This window comes from Lynx rufus, unplaced genomic scaffold (genome assembly GCF_022079265.1).
Source record: "Lynx rufus isolate CCGP_SWC_20201006 ecotype Redwood Valley unplaced genomic scaffold, mLynRuf1.p SCAF_1, whole genome shotgun sequence".
Taxonomy (NCBI): domain Eukaryota; kingdom Metazoa; phylum Chordata; class Mammalia; order Carnivora; family Felidae; genus Lynx; species Lynx rufus.
This window is the reverse complement of record NW_025814823.1, coordinates 110,972,612-110,993,955: the sequence shown is the minus strand read 5'-3', so window position 1 is coordinate 110,993,955 and position 21,344 is coordinate 110,972,612. Positions and strand designations below refer to the sequence as shown.

At 40.1% G+C, this 21,344-nt stretch overlaps 2 protein-coding genes across 2 annotated transcripts in view; one reads left to right on the top strand and one right to left on the bottom strand.

The window, feature by feature from the left end:
* The first annotated feature begins 246 nt into the window (after positions 1 to 246).
* Positions 247 to 16,716, top strand: SKP1 (S-phase kinase associated protein 1). The gene is made up of 6 exons (XM_047084694.1): positions 247 to 366; positions 3,274 to 3,370; positions 9,270 to 9,343; positions 13,388 to 13,531; positions 14,990 to 15,130; positions 15,829 to 16,716. Exons 2-6 carry the CDS (start codon positions 3,274 to 3,276, stop codon positions 15,862 to 15,864), a joined length of 492 nt encoding a protein of 163 aa, XP_046940650.1. The 5' UTR covers positions 247 to 366; the 3' UTR covers positions 15,865 to 16,716.
* A 2,451-nt stretch (positions 16,717 to 19,167) lies between these two features.
* TCF7 (transcription factor 7) overlaps positions 19,168 to 21,344 on the bottom strand; it is a 36,045-nt gene continuing 33,868 nt past the window's right edge. Inside the window, exon 11 of the mRNA XM_047084636.1 lies at positions 19,168 to 20,634. Coding sequence (XP_046940592.1) covers positions 20,546 to 20,634 — 89 coding nt within the window. The 3' untranslated portion in view covers positions 19,168 to 20,545. The remainder of the gene's footprint in view (positions 20,635 to 21,344) is intronic.

Here is a 21,344-nt window from a genome sequence, read left to right as displayed (position 1 = left end):
GCTGCGGAGTACCCCAGCCAGGTCCGCTCTCCTGCTTTCAGGACAGCGAGCCGCGCTCTCGGGGGTGGGGTGGGGTGGGGTGGAGTGAGAGGATAAGGACGAAACCCCGCCCCCGCGCCTCGCGCCCGCCGCCTCTCCGCCCCACCGTCCTTGGCCTGCGTCAGGCGATCTCGGCGGCCAGCCCCGCCGGCTCTGTGACGCCTCGGGCTCCGGGGTCCTCGGCGCCTGCGCCCGCTTCTATAAAGGCCGACGCCGCGCCGCGCCGCCGTAGTGGCCTTGTTCTCTGCCTTTCTCTTCTCGTAGCGGAGGCTGCCCTGCCCTGTTTTTGTCACCCTCCGGCCCGCAGTCTCCTTGAGACCGAGCACCGTGAGTAGACGCAGGCCGAGCGGAATGGGGCGGTAGCGCCGTGGATTGCGAGCTGGGTGTCCGCACCGCTGTGCTTTGGCCTGCCGGAGGCGGGAGGCACCTGGGCCTTGCGTCCCTCAGGCCCAGTGGAACCTGTCGCTGGGTCCCGTTCTCCCGCCCCACCTCCCCCTCCCTCCCATCCCCCCCGACGGCGAGGCCTCTCCTGGCCGCGCGTCCTCACGACGCCTCGTGGGCGCCCAGGCCGGCGGGCGGGAGAAGGTGCGAGCTGGGCCCGGGATTGGTCCTTCCTCGCACGGGGCGAGCGTCAGTCTGCGCAGAGCTCTGCTGCGAGGCCCAGGCTGCGGCCCTGGGCTTCTCTTGGGCGGGGGTGGCGGCGGGGCTTTCAGTGCAGGTCTTTGGGCGGGCGTGGGCGTGGTGTGCGTGTTTGTTGTTTTGGTGTCCGCAGGGAGCGTGGCCGGTGGGAGTTTGGGAGCGCTGGATTTTTGGCTTGCGTTCCTTCTCTCCCTTGTATCTGCCCTCACTAGTCCCGGGTCCTGGCTGTGTTTGGGCCGCATGCTTGCAGATAGCCGCTTGCTCCTTCAGAATATTTCTCGCCATTTTTTTGCCACAGCCTGGAGTTGCTGAAACAACTGTTGAAATAGCAGATGCCCTCGTCATGGTGGTGTGACTTGTAGGGAGGCCTAACTCATTAAAAGCTAGACGCTTTGGGTCATGTTTTACAGGGTTAGAATGTTCACCTGGATAGGACCTCACGTTTGGGTTTTGGGATAGTGAATGTATCAGAGCGTCACAGTAGAATGTATCTGTCACAGAGCAACGCAGACTTCGCTCTCCTCTCTAAAAGGAGGTGCTAGAATTCGGGTCCCTTAAAACAGCTTTTTCTTTATGTTGTTGACAGAACCTGCTTCATTCCAGTCATGGAGGGGGATTTAATTTTCAAGATGAGGAGCTTAAAGAATTGCTTGAAAACCTGTCAAATCAAAATCTCATCCATTATTATTGCAGTTTTGCACCGAATTCTAGCTCTAAGACATTAAAAAAAAGTTCTCTTTAAGTATTAAGTTTGGCATCACAAAGTGCATCCGATTACAGATTAACAGATTGCCTCCCTGCTTATTTAATAAGATCTCAACTCCCTTAAGAGTAACCTAATACAGGAATTTGACTATGACTAAGCAGATCTAATTATTTGCCAAGAGTTATTTGAGAGAAATACGAAATGGTCACCTTCCTTAAAACTAATTTTATCAACTGAAGTCCCAGACTTGTCATTCTTTAGTGTTCATTCCAGTACTATCGAATGTAAAAAGAATGTAGAGAGTTTTGTAAAAAAAAAAAAAAAAAATTGAGTTCACGTTGAAGTATTTCCTTTGGGATTACTTTTTGTTACTGCCCTGTCACAGGGAAGGTTCTCTGCACTGGGCCCTTCTCTGTTGAACAGAACAACTGCATTATTGGCAAGCATTAAGCATCATGGAGGAACAGACATCTTTGTGAACTGAAAAGTGAAATGAGATTCTCTCTAACCATTGATGAGTGAGAGCAGGATATTTCAGTGGCTGGTTTTAAAACATAGCTTTACATTTTTGCTTCCTTTCTTTTGTTTATTTGGAGGAATGGAGATAATTGGGAAAAGGCGAATGAATATTTTAACTGATTTCATGGGTTTGAAGTCTTTGATCCTAAAATAGGTGCAGTGAATGGTTGAAATTTTTTTAGTGTTTGAGAGAGAGAGAGAATCCCAAGTAGGTTCTCCATGTCAGCACAGAGCCCTATGTAGGGCTTGAACTCACAAACCATGAAATCATGACCTGAGCTGAAATCAGGAGTTGGGCGTTTAACCAGCTGAGCCACTCAGGCGCCCCGAAGTGAATGTTTTAAATGCCAAACTCTGTAATTTCAACTTAATAGTGACATTGCAGGATTATGAATACTCAGAAGCAAGGGCCTTTAAATTCTGTACTTGAAACTTGAAGAGATCGTGGATTAATCTTGAGAGTCCTCCCCCAAGTGCCTCTGCCAACAATCTGAAAATAAGAAATTGATGGCTTAGAACTTTTAATTTTAAAGAAGTGTTTGGTTGTTTTTTTGTCAGAACTCAAGTCCTTTGTAGTTAATTGCTTAATTAATTTTTATCTAAGAAGTGTCTTTTCCCCAATGACTCATAATTTATCTGAGGTAATAAATACATTTTTGGAGCAAGTAATGGGTTATTTCTTTGAGGATTTTAGCAGAACTCAAACTTGGAAACCTGGACAGTCTTAATGAGAGCTAAGAAGTACTGTTAAATTTAGGTACCTTATTTGGTTTTGTAAATTAGATTATTTGTTTATCCTTAAATATTTCATTATCTTGCATATTTTACATTGATGCAAACATATGTAAGTATATTCTCATATATTCCTTGGATTTGAACTCATTTTTCACTTAAGTTTCACTATTGGAAAATGAGTATGTTATTAGCTTTGTTTGTTTAGGACTGACCACCCTCAGGTTTGCAGTTTTTTGTGGCAGTTAACTATTCAGATGAGAGTAATCAGTACTTAGTAAGAGCAGAAAAGCAGGCAAAGACAAAATAAACAAGTTTATTTGAAATATATTTTGCATTAGAAGTGTAGAATGTAACTTTTAAATTTATTCCAGTAATAATTTCATTAGGGCAGGCCTTAAAAGCTTGTGTTCCTATGAGTTATAAAAAATTTGAAACTTTGAAAAAATTTTCTGTCAACACTTCTATACTAGCCTGTGAATAACCACTTGAAGTGTTTAACGGGGGTTTTACATAGTACGGGTGCTTAGGATTTTGTAGTTAGTAAGATAGAGGTCTTCTAACAGACTATAGTTGACCAAATGTATAGAACTAATATCTCTTAAATTTCAAGTTCAATATAATACCTTTTTTTTTAGATGCCTTCAATTAAGTTGCAGAGTTCTGATGGAGAGATATTTGAAGTTGATGTTGAAATTGCCAAACAGTCTGTGACTATCAAGACCATGTTGGAAGGTAAGTTTTTTAGAAAACCTGGGTAAAGGAAAAGTAGAAGTAATATTTAGGTGGAGATAACCTGTGAACACTGAATTTATACAAGGCATGATTTGTCATTAAGTGCGCAAGAGTATGAGGGGTAAATAAAGTTTACATTTTTTAAATTAAAAACTACAGTTTTCTGATACAGGACATCCTTGATGTATTGTCTGAATTAATGAGGTTTTTTTTTTTTTTCCCATTGCTAAATAGGTAAGGCCATAAACTAATACTGAAGTGATTTCCCAGCATCAGACAATAATGGCCCAATTCTCTTTGAAGTAAATTTGGGTTCGCTGTTTGTAATGAGAAAAATAAAAGCCTCCGGAAAAAGAGATACCTCCCTATATGGTAGCTAAATAGAGTACTTTGTTTCAGCAGGGGAGTAAGCTGAGTAGATGGTAAATTGAGATGTCGGTCTTTTTTTTTTTTTTTAAACCACGTTTTCCTTTTTGTCTTTTTTGTCGTTCCTTTGAAACTGCTGCAAAGCATAGACCCCGCACATTAAAGAAGTAAGGTTACAAAACAGGTCCTGAAACATTTTGAAACTTTTACTAGTTCACTTGAATCTTTTCTTACTATTCCAGTGGATTGGTAGACATTAATTAATAGTATATGGAGACAGTGCAAATCAATTTCTTGCATTGGTGAAAAAAAATTAATAGTAAGAAGAATGTTGTTCAGTATTCAAATATCAAAGGTTTTTATGTAGCTTATGCTTCAGCTAAGAGAAAAGTTACATGCCAAGCACTAGCTGTATGCTGGGGAAAGGAAGCTAAGTGAGAAACCGTCTTTGCCCTTGAAGGATTTATAAACTGGGAAGAAAGACACCAAACAAGACACACTGTCACATGGTATAATTAGTGCATTGATAAAATGTGCCAAGAGGTGCTGGGGAAATATCTTGGCTGATGTTATTTTTCAGGCTTGGGTAGAGACTATAGTGGGTGGTACTAGTGAGGTGATATTTCAAATTTAGTAAAATTAGGATGTTTTGGGAGGTTATTCTGAGGTAAAGTGGACAAGGTGTGTTAGAGAAAAGTAAAATTGAAATTTTTAGTTGGGGTTTATTGGTGTGGGGTGAGCTTGTGATACTCTAGTTGGTAGAGCTGAAGAATGGGCTTGAGAGAAATGGAAAGAATGTGACTTTGGAGCTTGAACATGTTATGTATGTTTGGTCCCCTCCCCACCCCACGCCCAGAAGAGTTTTGTAACAGTCTACTAGACAGTTGAGTGTGTGGATTGATCCCTGAGCTGTAGACTACTAGGGATACATAGACTTTGTGTGGTGGGTTGTAGGAGTATTTATCTGTGGGAGTAAATTGAGGTTGGCAGTCAGCCATATTGGAATGGGAGACAGGTGGAGTTAAGAGAGTAGAAGTCAGAAGTGGGGAATGAGTGGAATAAGATTTGTGGAAGTCAAGGGAGGCATTTTGAGGTGACCAGAGTGATTATCACATTCATCTACAGACTGGTTATTTGGAATTTCATAGTAAGAGGATTTCTTCCTGCACATATTAAGTTCACTAGGGGCAAAAGCTAAATTACAGAGGGTGTGTCTTCTGTTTTCTAAGCTGGTAATTTCTGTTTGCTGATAAAAGCTGAACATGTAATTCTTTTTGGTGATTGGTACCAATCATATGGCACTTACGCTCCTGTATCCTGGTACATACATACATAGATCACTTCTATTAAGTTGTAAACCCCTTGGTACATCCCACAGTCACTGTTCATCAAGTACCTGTTGAATGAAGAACTATGGTATGGTCACTAATAAAGAGTGTGAAAGCATTCCAAGTTCCCTAAAGGCAGGTGAGTAAGGCTTTATCTAGAAGATGTAGAACTGATACCAAAACTGCTGCCTGAATACTTGCTTTGGCGATGAAAGTGTTCTTTATTTCATCTTAGTAGTGTCTTGCACACTAATCTGTCCTGTGCTGCTTCAAAAAGCATTTGCCCATATAAGAACATAGGGCTCCGTGAAGGTTATCCATGCCTCTTTTGATCACTGAAGCAAGTGGAGTGATAGCAACAGTTAAATGATTCTTTGCCTTCATAGCCTTTGGGCATCATAGGTGAATGGTTTTTATCTTAAGTACCAGTCGTTTATATAAAATTCTAGCCTCATCAGGATTGGAGTCCATTGGATTTGGCAGCTTACTGCTTTCTTTGTTTTGCATCTGCAGTATCTCTGATTATGGTTTTTTTGTGACTTAGAAGACAAAAATAAAACCTAATCACAGTATAATCAGAACTGAAAATCTTGGCATGTGTGCACGTGGACGTACTGATTTGTTCAGGTTCAGGATGCGGTATCAGGATACAGGCGTCTTTCAGAAGTCCTTGAAACTAAATAGCTTAAAGGAATGACTGTTACTACTTGTGAAGTCAGTCTAAAAGTGGAAAAGACATTGTACATCCTTAGTTTAAATGCTAGGGAGGTGATCCTTGATAACTGTTTTATTTATTTTGAGAGAGAGAGCGAGCAAGCACCTGCGCACGCACAAGATGGGGAGGAGCAGAGGGAGTGGGAGAGAGAATCCCAGGCGTGCTCCACACCTTCAACGCAGAGCCTGATGTGGGACTCAGTGCCACAAACCGATCTGTGAGATCATGACCTGAGCTGAAATCAAAAGCCAGAGGCCACTCACGTGCCCCAATAAGGCCCTTGTTTTTAACAGGGCTTAAACCTTCTTCCAAATAACATTTGGATCTAAACAAGTTGGTGTTCTGTATTATGGTTCCTCAAGTATTTTATATATTGTAACTTCCTTTTCTCCCTTCTGATTAAAAATACTTCACACTAGGGGCACCTGGCTAGCTCATTCAGTAGAGTATGTGACTTTTGATCTCAGGGTCATGATTTCAAGCCTCACATTGGGCATGGAGCCTACTTTAAATAAATAAGTAAGTAACTAAGTAAATAAATAAATTTTTAAAAAGGCATTAAGTTTCTTTCCTTTTTTTTCCAATGTCTATTTTTGAGAGAGCCTGTGCCGGAGCACCTGGGGAGAGGCAGAGAGAGAGAGACACAGGATCCAGAGCAGGTTCTTCCCTGATAGTAGAGAGCCTGATGCTGGACTTTAACTGTTGAACTATGAGATCATGATCTGAGCTGAAGTCTGACACTTAACAGACTGAGCCATCCAGGCGCCCCTAAATAAATTAATTAATTTAAAAAATACTTCATACTAGAACAGGAAAAGCAAAAGTGGCTTAATGCAAATTGAGATAGTCATTTTTGTACTTTTACTCTAGGTTGAGATGGGATCAGGGAATGACATTGGTAGAAAGGAGGAGAGGGGACAGGATTGATCCATCTGTACAGGAAACTAAGATAATTTTTCAGTCTACTCTCATCTTTACCACTCCACTGGAACTGCTTGTTAAGCTCAGTGACTTCCATGTTGTCAAGTGCGTGATCTGTTTTATTTCTCATCTAGACCTGTTGACAGCATTTGATCATCCCCTTCTACATTTGACTTGCAGGATACTTTACTTAGTACTTACCTCACAGCTTTCTATCCTCTCATTTTTAAATATTGATTGATTGGTGGGTTGAGACAGCATAAGTGGGGGAGAGGGAGAGAGAATCCTAAGCAGGCTCCGCCTGGTGACTGCACAGAGCCTGATGTGTGGGGCTCGAACTTAAGAAACTGAGATGATGACCTGAGCTGAAACCAAGAGTTGGATGCTTAACTAACTGAGCCACCTAGGCACCCTTCTGTCTTCCCATTTTTAAAGTCTGTAGTTCCTCAAGGCTGGCTTAATCATTGGATCTTTTCATAATATATGTACTCCTTGATTCCCTTGGTCATCTCATCTAGTCTCATAATGTTATGTGCCGTCTGTACACCAGTTCCCCAAACTACCTATGATTCTGATCTCTTAATTTTTACACTTGACATATTTAACTGGTTTGTCTACCCTTGGAGGTCTAATTGGTACCTCAAAGTTAGGGAACTAGACTAACTTTGTCTAGTTAGTTAGACAACTAACTAGATTGTTCTTATTCTTAATTCCCTGCCCTTCAGAATAACACTTCTCTGACATATCAGAGAACACTTCTCTGCTCATATCAGTTAATGGTAACTCCAGTGGCACTTTCATCCATCCAGTTCCTCATGTCATAAACCTTTGTCTTCCTTGACTCTTAACTCTACTTCCCATCTGTTGGCAAACCTTTTTGCCTCTACCATCAAAATACATACAGAATTGGATCATTCTTCCATAGCTGTAAACCTGTACAAGCCACCAGCCTCATAGTTGTTTTCCTTCTTTCTCCTGCTCTCTGCCACCTATTCCCAGTACAGTAGCCAAAATGCACAGTACCCAGTTACTATCAGGTCCTCTGTTGTTGGTCTCATCTGCTTTCACCCTTGCTAACCCTGCTCTAGTAATATTGGATCCCTTCTGTGTTATTAGAACATGCCAGACGTTCCTATCAGAAGACCTTTGCCTTTGCCATTTTCTCTGCTTAGGTGTTCTGTCTCCTTTAGGGTTTTACTCAGATGTCATCTTTTAATTTTTTTTTTTTTTCAACGTTTATTTATTTTTGGGACAGAGAGAGACAGAGCATGAATGGGGGAGGGGCAGAGAGAGAGGGAGACACAGAATCGGAAACAGGCTCCAGGCTCTGAGCCATCAGCCCAGAGCCTGACGCGGGGCTCGAACTCCCGGACCGCGAGATCGTGACCTGGCTGAAGTCGGACGCTTAACCGACTGCGCCACCCAGGCGCCCCACAGATGTCATCTTTTAAATAAGACATGTTTGAGCAGTTCTGTCTAAAATTGCAGCAATTCTTTGCATCCTCCTGTGTTCATTGCTGACTCTCCATTGCCTAGGACGCCTGTTAACTTATCAGGAACTGAAATGATTTGATTGAGCACTGGCCATGTCAGCATAACTGATTCTTTGCTACAACCACTATAGTGCTGAAGTAACTTTGGGACACTAATCTTGGTACTTGCTAACTAGTAAATAACTTTGGCCGTTCTTTTAGTCATGTAGAAACTGAAGGGTGGACCCATTTGGCATGAAAAATACTCTTATTTAGAATCTTTAACGTAGGGATTTTATTTTTAAGGTTTTTCCGTGGAGTTCACCATCACTTTGAGAGTCTGAAAGTTAGGTGTTTTTACCAGGACAACCTGTAGTTTCAAAATTGTAGGTAATATGTACGTGATGAATAACTCTTAACAGGTATACACTGAAACTGAGTCCCTCAACCCACATTCTTGTTAATTTCCCTACACAGAATATTGTTAATACTTCTGTATTCCTGTGAAGTTATTTTAAATCTAAATATCTAAGTATATGCCCATTTTTATTCAGATAACACTTATTTTCTTATACCTGGCTTTTAAAAACTTTAATCCTGAGATCATACCAGTACATAAGGAGCTGCCTGCCTTATTTTTGTCAGTGGTTGCATGATTTGTGTGTGTATATATACATCTTTGGGCTTCAGATTTTAATAGATTGAGATTCTGTTACTTGAATACTTTTTCCTCTGTCTTTCTAAATGCAGCCCATCTAGAGAGTTTGGTATTAAGAGTAAGGCTAAGGGTCTGGCTTTAATTTTTTACTAAATGGCTGACCAGTCATCTCAGTCCCACTTATTAAGTGACTTTTCTTTCTTATTAAGGATCCTTTTTGTGTAATAATCCTAAAATTGTCTACTCCCACAACTTTTTATAGTTTTTGGTGGTTTATGGACCTGTTGGGAACCACTAACTTTAAATGCTCATAAGAGAACTATTTTTAGTAGAGTACTTTTCATAGTTGTAGACAGTGTCTTGCAAATTACTCATTTGAGACATAGCCTCCTTGGTATAAATAATGGGAATAATGGCAACTCTCTTCTGGTTTTCTTAGATTTGGGAATGGATGACGAAGGAGATGATGACCCAGTTCCTCTACCAAATGTTAATGCAGCAATATTAAAAAAGGTAAGGTAACAAACTATATATTTGTATATATGCTTTTGTTTTTTCATTGAACATCCTTGTGATCTTATTGTACTACATAGATTGCTTCCTTACATTGACTGATTATGACTCTGAATATTTGTTATGTGTATTTAATTAGGTCCTGTGATTATTTGATAGATACGCTGCAAGGGGAGCTTGAGAATAAATATACCCACACCATTGACTACCTTACCTTGTGTGTAAGCATAAAAGGCTCTTCATGTTGAATAGAATTTTAGCATTTCAGGGTACATGGCTCCTTAACAGAGCCAGCCATTTAATTGGATGCTCATCTGAAGAAATAGCACCGAGTTTTTATAAAGTGGAGGAAACTAGTTAGGCTTAGAGATGAGAATGGTTGGTTCCAGTTGGCCTTTTGCTCAGAGATTTTCAAAGGTCATTGGCTATATGCAGTTTCATCTTAATGCTTTCTCTTGATCCTGGTGTGAGATACAGCTGTGCTGCGTATTTTTCCATATCCTACCACAATTAGCTATTAGCATTTCTTTTAATTGCCCTAGACTGGTTAAAAAGTGATTCTCTAAGCCTGAACATTTTTTGGCATGTATTATTGGCCATTTGTATTTTCTGCTTGGTCTGTTTTCCTTTGCGTGTCTTTCTGGTGGGCTTTTTAAAAATAGTTGTAGGAGCACCTCGGTGGCTCAGTTGGTTAAGCGTCTGACTTGATTTTGGCCCAGGTCATGATCTCATGGTTCATGGGATGTAGCCCTGTGTTGGGCTTTGCACTACCAGCACGGAGCCTGGTTGGGATTCTCTCTTCTCTGTCTCTGTTTCTCTCTCCCTCTCCCTCTCTCCCTCCCCTGCTAGCGTACTTGCATGCGCTCTCCCTCTCTCAAAATAAAATTGCTATGAAATACACATAACATAAAAATTACCATTTTTGGATGCCTGGGTGGCTCAGTTGGTTAAGTGTCTGATTTTGGGTCAGGTCATAATCTCGAATTTGGTGAGTTTGAGCCCTGTGTTGGATTCTTTGCTGACAGAGCCTGGAGCCTGCTTCAGATTCTGTTTCTCCCTCTCCCCCTGCCCCTCTCCCACTTGTTCTCTCTCAAGAATAAATAAACAGGGGCACCTGGGTGACTTAGTCGGTTAAGCGTCCAACTTCGGCTCAGGTCATAATCTCACGGTTCATGCATGAGTTTGAGCCCCGTGTCAGACTCTGTGCTGACAGCTCAGAGCCTGGAGCCTGCTTCGAATTTCATGTCTTCTTCTCTCTTTGCCCCTCCCCCACTCATGCTTGCTTGCTCTCTCTTTCAAAAATAAACATTAAAATTTCTTTTTAAAAATTGCCATTTTAACTTTTTTAACTGTACACCTCAGTGGCATTAAATACATTTGCACTGTTGTACAGCCACCACGACTCACCATCTCTAGGAATTTTTCCTCATTCCAAACTGAAACTCAGTACTCCTTAAACAATAACTCCTCAATAACCCCTTCCAGCCCCTGTTAACCACTATTTTCTGTGTCTGTGAATTGGACTGTTGTGGGCACCTCATATAAATGGGATTATACAATATTTGTCTTTTTGTGTCTGGCTTTGCATAATGTTTTCAAGATTCATCCATTTTGTAATCTAGTGGACTTTTTATAGGAGTTGTTTATATGGTGTTTCTATCACTTTGCATTGACTTAAGTCAGTTAATAGTATTTTATGGTTTAGAAGCTTTATATTTTATCTAGTTAGATTTTTTTCTTCTGGGTATTGTCTTGCAATAAACATTCTGTTTTATCCTAATGTAAAATGCATCTAAAAGGACTTTATTCAAATGCCATTTTTTTTTTTTAATTTTTTTATTTTTTCCAACGTTTATTCATTTTTGGGACAGAGAGAGACAGAGCATGAACGGGGGAGGGCCAGAGAGAGAAGGAGACACAGAATCGGAAACAGGCTCCAGGCCCCGAGCCATCAGCCCAGAGCCCGACGCGGGGCTCGAACTCACGGACCGCGAGATCGTGACCTGGCTGAAGTTGGACGCTTAACCGACTGCGCCACCCAGGCCCCCCTCAAATGCCATTTTTTAGGTGTTGGAGTTATAGCAGTAACCAGAGACCAAATGTCTGCCCTTAGGGAATGAACATCCTAAAGGTGTGGGGGAAACATACAAGATAAATAAGTCAGATGAGAAAGCTGTGGAGCATAACTGGGTTGATCGATGGAGAGTTAGCTATTTTTAAAATAAAGGTGGTTAGGAAATGCCTTACTGAGAAGTCGATCGTTGAGCAAAGACATGATTATGTGGGGGAATAGAGTTCTGGGCATGGGGAGCAAGTGCAGTGACCCTAAGACAAGAGCATGTTCTACTCTGAGGAAAGGTGGGAAGGCAGCAAGTGTGGTGACTAGAGCATAATGAACAAGCAAGGAGTTAGTACAGAAGATCAGAGTTAATGGTCTGGGTGGTACGGGGCCACTTCAGAGAATAAGTTTTTTAAGCCTGTTCTTAGGAATATTTGAACTTACATACTGAATAACTGCATGATCCAAACTGCAAAAAAGTATATGGTAAAACCTCTCATCCTTGGCTCTGTCTAACCTGCAACCCCCTCAAGTAATACTAGTCAACATTAGTTTCTTAGATATACTTACCAGTTTTTTTAATGCTTACGTAAGCAAATATTGCTGTTGTTTTCTTATACCACTGGAATACTTAAAAAACTATTGTTTATTTCATTAAAACTGCATAGCTTGACTTTCCCTTCTAGAAATAGTTCTTTCCTTTTCTTACATCCTGGCAGTATAGTTTGTCAGTTCTGCCATTTTTTCTCAGCATTGCTTATTCCTCCAGTATTATACTGAATAAATTTTAATCATACAGAAAAGTGAAACTATACAGCAAACACCCACTTACCACCTAGATTCTATAGCCTGTAACTCTTTCAGTGTTGATTTTGGTCTTTATGATGGTACATAGAGTCTAACCAACTCTCTGAAACTTTATGTGTGTTTATTCCCCTTCTAAGGGAACATGTGGGCTTTTCTTGCTTTGTTCTTATGCCCAGTATTCTTGTGCGCATGTCACGGATGTTTAGAATTTCTTGGTGATAATGTATGCACATCCTCGCCCTCACTAGTATTTGATAGATTACTTTCCAAAGGGGTTATTTTTTTTTAACTTTTTTTTTTTTTACGTTTATTTAATTTTGAGAGACTGAGACAGAACACACGTGGGGGCGGGGCAGAGAGAAAGGGAAACACAGAATCCAAAGCAGGCTCCAGGCTCTGAGCTGTCAGCATAGAGACAAGCGATGAGATCATGACCTGAGCCGAAGTCAGATGCTTAACTGACTGAGCCACCCAGGGACCCCTCAAAGGGGTTATTACCTCACTCTCCAGTATAAAGGTTCATGTTATCCTCACACTATTGCCAGAGATTAGTATCAAAATCCTGAGTTGTTTTTTTTTTTTTTGGTCAGCCTCAAGTAGTAACTGTAATATTGGTTTTTGCATCTAATAAAACTGAGCATTTTCTCCTGAGATTTCTTTTGTGAATAGCCTGTTCATATCTGTAGCTCATTTCTTAAGTGTTTTTGTGTTTTTGTTTTTTTGTTTTTTTCAAGTAAGCTCTGTCCCCCGTGTGGGGCTCAAATTCACTATTCGGAGATCAAGAGAGAGACACATACTCTACTGACTGAGCTAGCCAGGCGCCCCACTTTGTAGTGATTTTTAAGATTTATATTCTAGAGGGTAATCCATTGCTGGTTGCTCATGTTGCATGTAGTTTTTAGTCATTGTCCTGTCTGACTTTATGTATTTTTTGCACAGGAGCTTTTTAGTGTGGTCAAGTATAATTATCTATCTGCATGTTTGCTTTTAAGATCGTCTAACCCCTAGGGTTATGAAGATTCCTCAAGCTTCAGTTTTGCTTTTCAAGTTTGACTACTTGGTTATTCAAGTCAACTTCTAGCTAGTTCTTAGCCCAGTGTAAAAACAACTTTGCCCCAGTAGTGGAATGAGTACCTTGTGATGTAATGCCACAGAGGAATAAACTTTCATTTTTACAGGTCATTCAGTGGTGCACCCACCACAAGGATGACCCCCCTCCTCCTGAGGATGATGAGAACAAAGAAAAGCGAACAGATGATATCCCTGTTTGGGACCAAGAATTCCTGAAAGTTGACCAAGGAACACTTTTTGAACTTATTCTGGTATGTTCTTAATACATTCTTTAAGATATTTCTAGCACTTCTAATAGTTAAATTTGTTAAATTCATTGACACTGAATTTTAATTCTCTATAAACTCCAGTGCAGTGCTATATTTGAATTTATATATTAAGAACCATATTAAATAAGTGATCAAATGTAAATGCAACAGAGGGTGGAGATGGTCACATTGAATTTTTAAAAAGCAAAACTCAGCTATGCTGTGTCCAAAACACCCACTTTAAAGAGACAGATTTAAAGGGTGGAAAAAGATTAAATTATGATAACAGTAATCAAAAGAAAACTGCAGTGACTATATTAAAATAGATTTCAGAGCAAAGAATATCACCAGGATTAAAGAGGGTTGCTGCATAATGATGAAGGGATCAGTTCATTATTAGGGCATTATAGTCCTAAGTGTTTATTGCTTAAAAGAATTTCCAAAAAGTGAAACAAAAACCAGTAGAACTCAAAGGATGGATAGACAAATCCACAATCCTAGTGATTTTAACACGTGTCTCTACTTCATTGATAAAACAAGTAGAATCAGTAAGGATGTAGAAGCCATGAATGACACTATTGACTGACTTATCCTGATGGACATTTATAGAATGTTAAATATAATGACAGCAGAATACATACTCTTCTCAAAAGTATACTACTAAGATAGACCTGTTAATGGTAGGAAAAAAGTCCCAATATTTGAAAGGAGTCAAGGCACATACACTGTGTGATCTGATCACAGTGAAATTAAATGAGAAGTCTGTAACAAAGCTATCTGGAAAATCTAAATATTTGAAAACTTAACACTTCTTAGTAACCCATGAGTCAAAGAAGAAATCAAAAGAAAAATTAGAAAAGAATTAAAAATTGTATGCCAGAAAGTATTTTGATCTGAATAGAAATAAAACCCAACACACAAAAATCGCAGATGCAGCTAAAGTAGTATTCAGAGAAAAGTTGATAGCACTAAACCACCTGTATTGGAAAAGAAGATCACTGATCTAAGCTTTTACCTTAAACTAATGAAAGATGAAATTAAAGCCAAAGGGAATATTGAAGGTAAGAGTAGAAAATAGAGAAAACCAAAGAAACCAAAGAAATTGTTTGAGATCAGTAAAATGTAATGCTATTACTGCTTTTGCCTCTTTATATATTTTTGTCAAGATTTGACATATGCTTGTGCACCCATGAGCACAAACATGCACGCCCATAAGTAGCGGCTCTTCTCTAGCATTAGAGGTAGTGTAGTTTGCTTAAGGCAGCAGCAGGACTCCATATTATAGAAGGTATAACAGAAGGACATACAAAAATATTTCACAAAAGAATCTGATTTATTTTCCCTTTAATTTCATAAAATTAACTAGCATTTTAGTTTAGTTAATTAGATATGGATTGGCAATCACTACCTTTAGATTTAGGTTACAACCTCAATTCTTTAATGAAAACAATCACTTTACAGGCTGCGAACTACTTAGACATTAAAGGTTTGCTTGATGTTACATGCAAGACTGTTGCCAATATGATCAAGGGGAAAACTCCTGAGGAGATTCGCAAGACCTTCAATATCAAAAATGATTTTACTGAAGAAGAGGAAGCCCAGGTAGGTTGCTCACAGCTTGTTCTTGATCACACACTTTTTAAAAAAGAATGAAATGCAAACATGCTCAGAAAAGATGTGTTGTCTCTATCAGGGAATCTTGACTTTTACTTGAGGGTTAGTAGGCACCTTCTGTGTTATAAAAATACTCGTTTTGAGAGTGGTCTGTTAAGTCTAAACACTTGCACAATACCACTCTTGCCTAAGCATAAGAATGATTAGTTTTCAATCATAGGTGCTCTTTGATATTTACTCCTTTGCAGTTACTAGTTTTGGCACCTGGGACCTTAAATGTAAGCAAGCCATAAATATTTGACTTCAGAAAAGCAACCCCTGTGGATGGTGTTATGCCAGGACACTTATGAGCATCTTAGTGAGTGGGGGAAGAAATGAATGAAAAGATCAGAATGTTGACACAGCTACAAACTGAAATAATGTGCATGAACTGTTTGAATTTGTTGCCATGTCTGGTGACTGAAGCTTTAATGCCTATTGCCTTTGCTTTTTTGATAATTTCAGCAGGGTAGAATAAAAACCTGGGGAGGCAAAGAAGGATAACCAGGAAGTGTACTTGTAACCTGGTATTTTTCCAGTTTTTTGTCTGTCCCTGTCTGACCCTCTTCATAGTCTGTTGATGAATCATTAGGTAGTAGTCTGAGGAAAGACTTCTTAAGGTGCTTCCTTATATCTGTCTCTTCTAGGTACGCAAAGAGAACCAGTGGTGTGAAGAGAAGTGAAATGTTATGCCTGACACTGTAACACTGTAAGGATTGTTCCAAATACTAGTTGCACTGCTCTGTTTATAATTGTTAATATTAGACAAACCGTAGACAAACGCAGCAGCAAATCAGTTGTTTTAGCAGAATATTGTCCTCCTTGCATGTGTAGTTTGAGTACAGATTCCAAACTTATGGCTGAGTTTCTTCCAGTATGATCAAAAGTTTTTGTTTCTTCACTCTGAATAAAACTCAACTGTGGGTTCGCTATAGAAGGTGGCATTTTGGGATTTCCCTCTCTGTAAAATGTTTTCCACCTAGTTTATTGTCAGTTAACGTTAGTTTAATAACCTTTTAAGAGTTGGCATTGTAAATAAAACAAGTTGCAAAAAGTTTTCTGAACTAGAATGAACAACGTATTATCTTTATTCATGAGTTGGAAACTGGAAAAAGGGTACTTGAGGTAAATGTTTTGAGTGGGATTATTAGGATGTCTTCCAGCTTCCTGGAATCAAAGAGTGCCACTGGTATTGATGAACCTGTATGTAGCAGGGCTCCTTTAATTGGATCTAAGGACTTGTTTTTGCATTTTTAATCCTCAGCTTTGACTATGTTGGCTAGAGAGTCAGTTACTCCTCAGTTTGTGGTTTTGGGGGAAATATAACGAGATGGTCTGTTAGCTTTTCAATTAAAAAGGACAAATAACCTGTGTGATATGTCATCTTTTTATAATCAGTGATCCCATGTGGGGGAAACGTCACACTACTTGCATGTAAAAATAATTTAACCTTTAACATTAAAATGTCTGGCAAAACCTAGAAGGTATCCATCATCAATGCAAGATACTTTCAATAAAAAGTAAGTTACATAGTAGGTGGTAAATGGTTTGCTTTTGTGTACTTAACTGTGTCTCTTCACTTGTTATTAAATGAGTTAAATATACGAATGGTTTTGTAGCTGGAGACAGCTTATAGTCAGTTTGTGTCTTGACTCACTGGAGGCTGCTGACAAAACAATTGGGTTCTGGTAGGCTTGTGTCTTTTCTGACTGCCAGTGACAGGGTTTGCTAGAGCCAATGCTTTATTTTTTATTTATTTTATTTTTTGCCAGTGCTTTAGTTCTTAATCTGTCTACATGGCCACACAGGACTGCATGTCCTGATCTTGTTGCCAGCCTCTGCCCTACAGTAGAATGTTTTCTTGATGGCTTGAGATGGCTCACAAATTGTTTTATCATCTTTTTTCTTTCCTCCCATGTGCTCCCTTTTTTCTTCCTTTCCCATTTAGCATCACCTGTATTCACATGTAATCTTCCTGCATTCTCTTCATGTTTACTGTGAGCTTTTGTGCTTCAGATTATTTGTTGACAGTAATTTGCCCTTATACTTCACCTCTCATTGCCCCACGTCTGTCTTATTTAATAAAGTCCCGTATGCTGTGTTACATGAATTCCTGTTCGTTGCTTGTACCAGAGATTGCAAGCTACAGCCCATGTGTGGGTGAAATCCATCCCACAGCCTGTTTTTGCAGTCTTTGAGTTGAAAATGGTTTTTATGTTTTTAGAGTATTGTTAAAAAATCAATATAGGAGACTGTATTTGACCAAAAAGCCTAAAAAGTTTATTCTCTGGCCCTTGAGAGAAAAAGTTTGCCAACCTTTGTGACTACTTCTGGCTCCCTGGCTCCCTTCATTCCAGGGATCAAACTTGTTTTCCATTTGTCCTAGTTTTAATTGGGAAGGTGGCAGAATTCAACCCTAGCTGCAGTGTCTCCTCTGCTAATTCCTGCCTGTCAGTTCTTGTAAAAAGCTTAATCCCACCCCCCATTCTATCCCTAGCAAGATTATGAAAAACAAAACTCTTGAAAGTTCAGGATTGTTAGCACATGTGCCATGTTTAGTTTGGGAAGGAAACATACCCGCTTCTGGGAAACAAAACCTGTTCTCAGTCTGTATAACCCCCAAGAATTGTTGGAATTACAGGACTAAATAATACCACTACCCATATTTAAAGGACACGAGGATCTTTCTGAATAGGTAAGACTTGAGTAGACAATATAGTAAAGATTTTTGCCCCCTTCATGATTTTGTGTAGATTATGGCCCTAGGCTTTAAACAAAATATCCTGATAATGTTAAACTCTCAGGTTTAATAGAAGTCTGACAGCTCATCCAATAGAAAATAGACCATTTGTGGACATTGCGTGCCCACAGAAGTCATAGGTATGGTGTTCAGAGGCACTTCAGGCTGGCTGCAGCACTCGGCCTACCTTATTCCTTCTAACCTGCTGTCCACTCAATATTTCTTTAATATGCCTACTAAGAGTTTCTATGCCCTTACCTTATGCAGGGAAGGTAAGTGGCCCTTTCTCCTTATCCACAGTAACCAAACCTATCTTCAGAGATACACTCTTTCCCACTCTCCCGGCTTTTCTAAACTAAAACTGTGGAATGAAGTCATACTGTGAGGCCGGACCCCGTTTCTGCCTCTTAGTGCCTACCTGTCCTTAGGTAAGTTCGAAATGGTAATTTCTTTGGCTTCTCAGCTTTTCATTGACTGTGTTACTTAGGATTGAGAGTAAACCAAACTACTTCTGAATGTTCACTTACTCCTTTTTCCCTGACATAGCCATGGATTAAGGATATGCCCCCTCAAACAGATTCTAATAATTGTTGTATTGTAGAAGCAAGTTATGTCATTTGAAGTGCTGCTATATTTTATTAGCTTGCCTTCATAAATCTATCTTTAATACAAAAGGTAGGTACTGCTTTGCAGTTTTTATGTTTTTCCAAAGATGCACAGAGACATCCTAACATTGTTACAGATTCTTGAGTGGCATTATAGCTGTGATTTGTTTATTCTGCAACTGTTTGAACACATCAGCTCCTGGAATTAAGATTTATACTGTAATTTGGTGCACTGTTAGGACTGCAGCCCTGTAATATGAAGTTAATGGTAATGCTGAGCTTAGACTGGAACTAGCTGTAGGAGAAGAAGAGTAACAATGAATTCCTATGAACATGTGACTCAGAGCGGGCAGATATTCCAAACCACATGGTCTCTTAGCTTACTTAAAAACTGGCCAATCCTATAGCTGGCTGATCCAAGGTAAATTAAGAAATTAGGGGGTGCCGGGGTGGCTCAGTCGGTTAAGCATCCAACTCTTGGTTTTGATTCAGGTCATGGTCTCCTGGTTGTGGGATTGAGCCCCTCCACACCCAGTGTGGAGCCTGTTTGGGATATGTTCGTTCTCTTTCTCTCTCTCTCTCTCTCTCTCTCTCCCTCCCTCCCTCTCCCTCTCCCTCTCCTTCCCTCCTTCTCTCTCTCTCCCTCCCTCTCTCAAACTTAAAAAAGAATATATACCGTATCTGAAAAAAAATGAAATGAGGTATAGGTTGCCTAGACTCTTACTAGGGCAGTTTATACAGGGATAGGAAGTGGCTTGCATGAGGAAAGAACTGAGAGAACAGCAGTACCCTTTATCATATCCATGGCCTAAGAAGCTTTCATCTTTCCAAGCTTAACTTGTGCCACCACTTCCATTTGAAGATCTTTTTGGTCTTTCTTGTTCTAAAGCTCATTATACATTTAAATGGAATGGAATCAAACAAATGTTCTCCCTAGAAGTTACTTGAGCTTTATAAAGATGGTAATCTTCAGTTATCTGGTTTGTATGAAAACTGATTTTACGCTAGGACAGAAGAGAGTAAGGGAGAAGACTGCAAGTAAAGGGAAAATATATGAAATGATTGAATCCCTAAAGTGTAGCCTCTGGCTTCTCTTTTGTAGGAAGTGTAAGAGATGGTTGCCCTTTTGGGAGTTTTTGGCGTAGCTCATGAGGCAAGGCATAAATACTGCTAGGAGGGGATGAGTAACTATTAAAAATGTTCCTGTACAGAACAAGATTAATGAGTAAATGGGGGCCTCAGGGCTGGAAGAGTCTACGAAAGTGCTGTGAGAGAAACTAATTTGGTTTCAGAAGTTGTTTTGGTTGGGAGTGGAGTGATACCAAGGTGAGGGGAAGGCAGTGTTCAGTGTAGAACTACCAGCAAAAGGTTGGGTGTCAGTAGGTCTGCTGGAGAACATAGGCTGAAAAGAGACATGAGAGCTGACAGAATTTTGTGATACTCTGGGAAGAGTAGTAATTAGACCCATGTCGGGCAGTGCAGTTCTTGAGTATTTGAACGAATACATTTTTTTAGTATTGTACTAAAGGATTGTGAATTTGGGAGTTTGACAGTCCTATTTGATGTTTTGTTTACTGTTAAAAATGACTCTTTGCAAGGCAGAGTGAGAACGAGATGTGCATATCAAGACTGATGATGTGGGAAGTTTAGAACATAATCCTTAGCCCAACATAGAGCCTTTTGGACATCTAAGCAGTATAGACTGAATGCTGTCCTTACTGTTGAGCTGTCAGTGGATAGGAGCCTTATTGGTGGCATAAAAGAGTTGGTCAGGATGCTCTCATTGGATGGAATTCCAGTGTGGGACTTGATTTGAGCGATACTTTATGTAACTCCTGGATGGTATACTTGTTGCCTTGTAGTATTTCACACCTTGGCTACATCTGATCTGTGTCCCAAAACCGAGAGGCATTTTGTGGGAAGAATATAGAATATAGTTGCTTACAACAGTATCTATTTCTACATTCTGTGGTTCCCATGACTTTTTGACACTGCTTAACTTAAAAATTTTAGAAGTACTTACTGAGCACCATTCTGTGCTGAGTGTGCTTTTCTACATCTTCTTTTACTTATTTCAATTGCTTTGCAGATAATTGTGTCCCAGGAGGCTGTTAGGATGGGTGGGAATAGAGAGAGCTACACTGTCACAAAACTGTATTTAAGAGGAGTTTCCAGAGTGGCCTGCCTTTCCTTCTCTTCCTTCATTTCCTACTCTTTACTCCCCCTCCCATTTCTCCCTTTCCCTCACCCATACCCCAGAGATTGACTGTACATGCTCAAAAGAACAAGTCTTCAGATAAAGAAATGAAAGAACATCTGAATGGAGAAGAAAGACCTGGTCCCGAGCCCCAGGTGAACTTGAAAAATGTGTCAACTTGAACTAGTAACTATTTGCTATAGAATTCATAGCTGATGAGATACCTCTTACCTTGTATTGCCAGTGACTGAATTCTTGACAACCGCTAGAGATAGGATAGTTCCTACCCCTAGCACAGAATTTGCTTTTTCCAGTTACTTCTGTGCCTACACTAGCGTTAATTTCATAATCTGTCCTGCCTTGAGCTAGGCTTTTATTCTAGCAAACTGACTATGGGAATATCCCCTTCTAATGGCTCTCCACTGTCTTAATTACATCAGTTAGGGCTCCTCTCAGACCCCTCCTGCCCATTGTGTACAGGTAGACCAGTGAAGGTCCATTAGCTGCCCTGGGCCAGTAGAGAGCCCAAGAGCCTGAGTTAGAGATCTGGGGGAGTTCCTGGGAATCAGGGTCTCCTTGGATGGTGAGCTCTGAGTAGACCTGAGAAAGTCCTGATAAAGC

Bases quoted from the DNA above. Each gene is read 5' to 3' on its own strand.
- SKP1 (XM_047084694.1), top strand. From the start codon at position 3,274: ATGCCTTCAATTAAGTTGCAGAGTTCTGATGGAGAGATATTTGAAGTT. The intron at 3,371-9,269 runs GTAAGTTTTTTA...TGGTTTTCTTAG, and splicing joins TATCAAGACCATGTTGGAAG to ATTTGGGAATGGATGACGAA. The intron at 9,344-13,387 runs GTAAGGTAACAA...TCATTTTTACAG, and splicing joins ATGCAGCAATATTAAAAAAG to GTCATTCAGTGGTGCACCCA.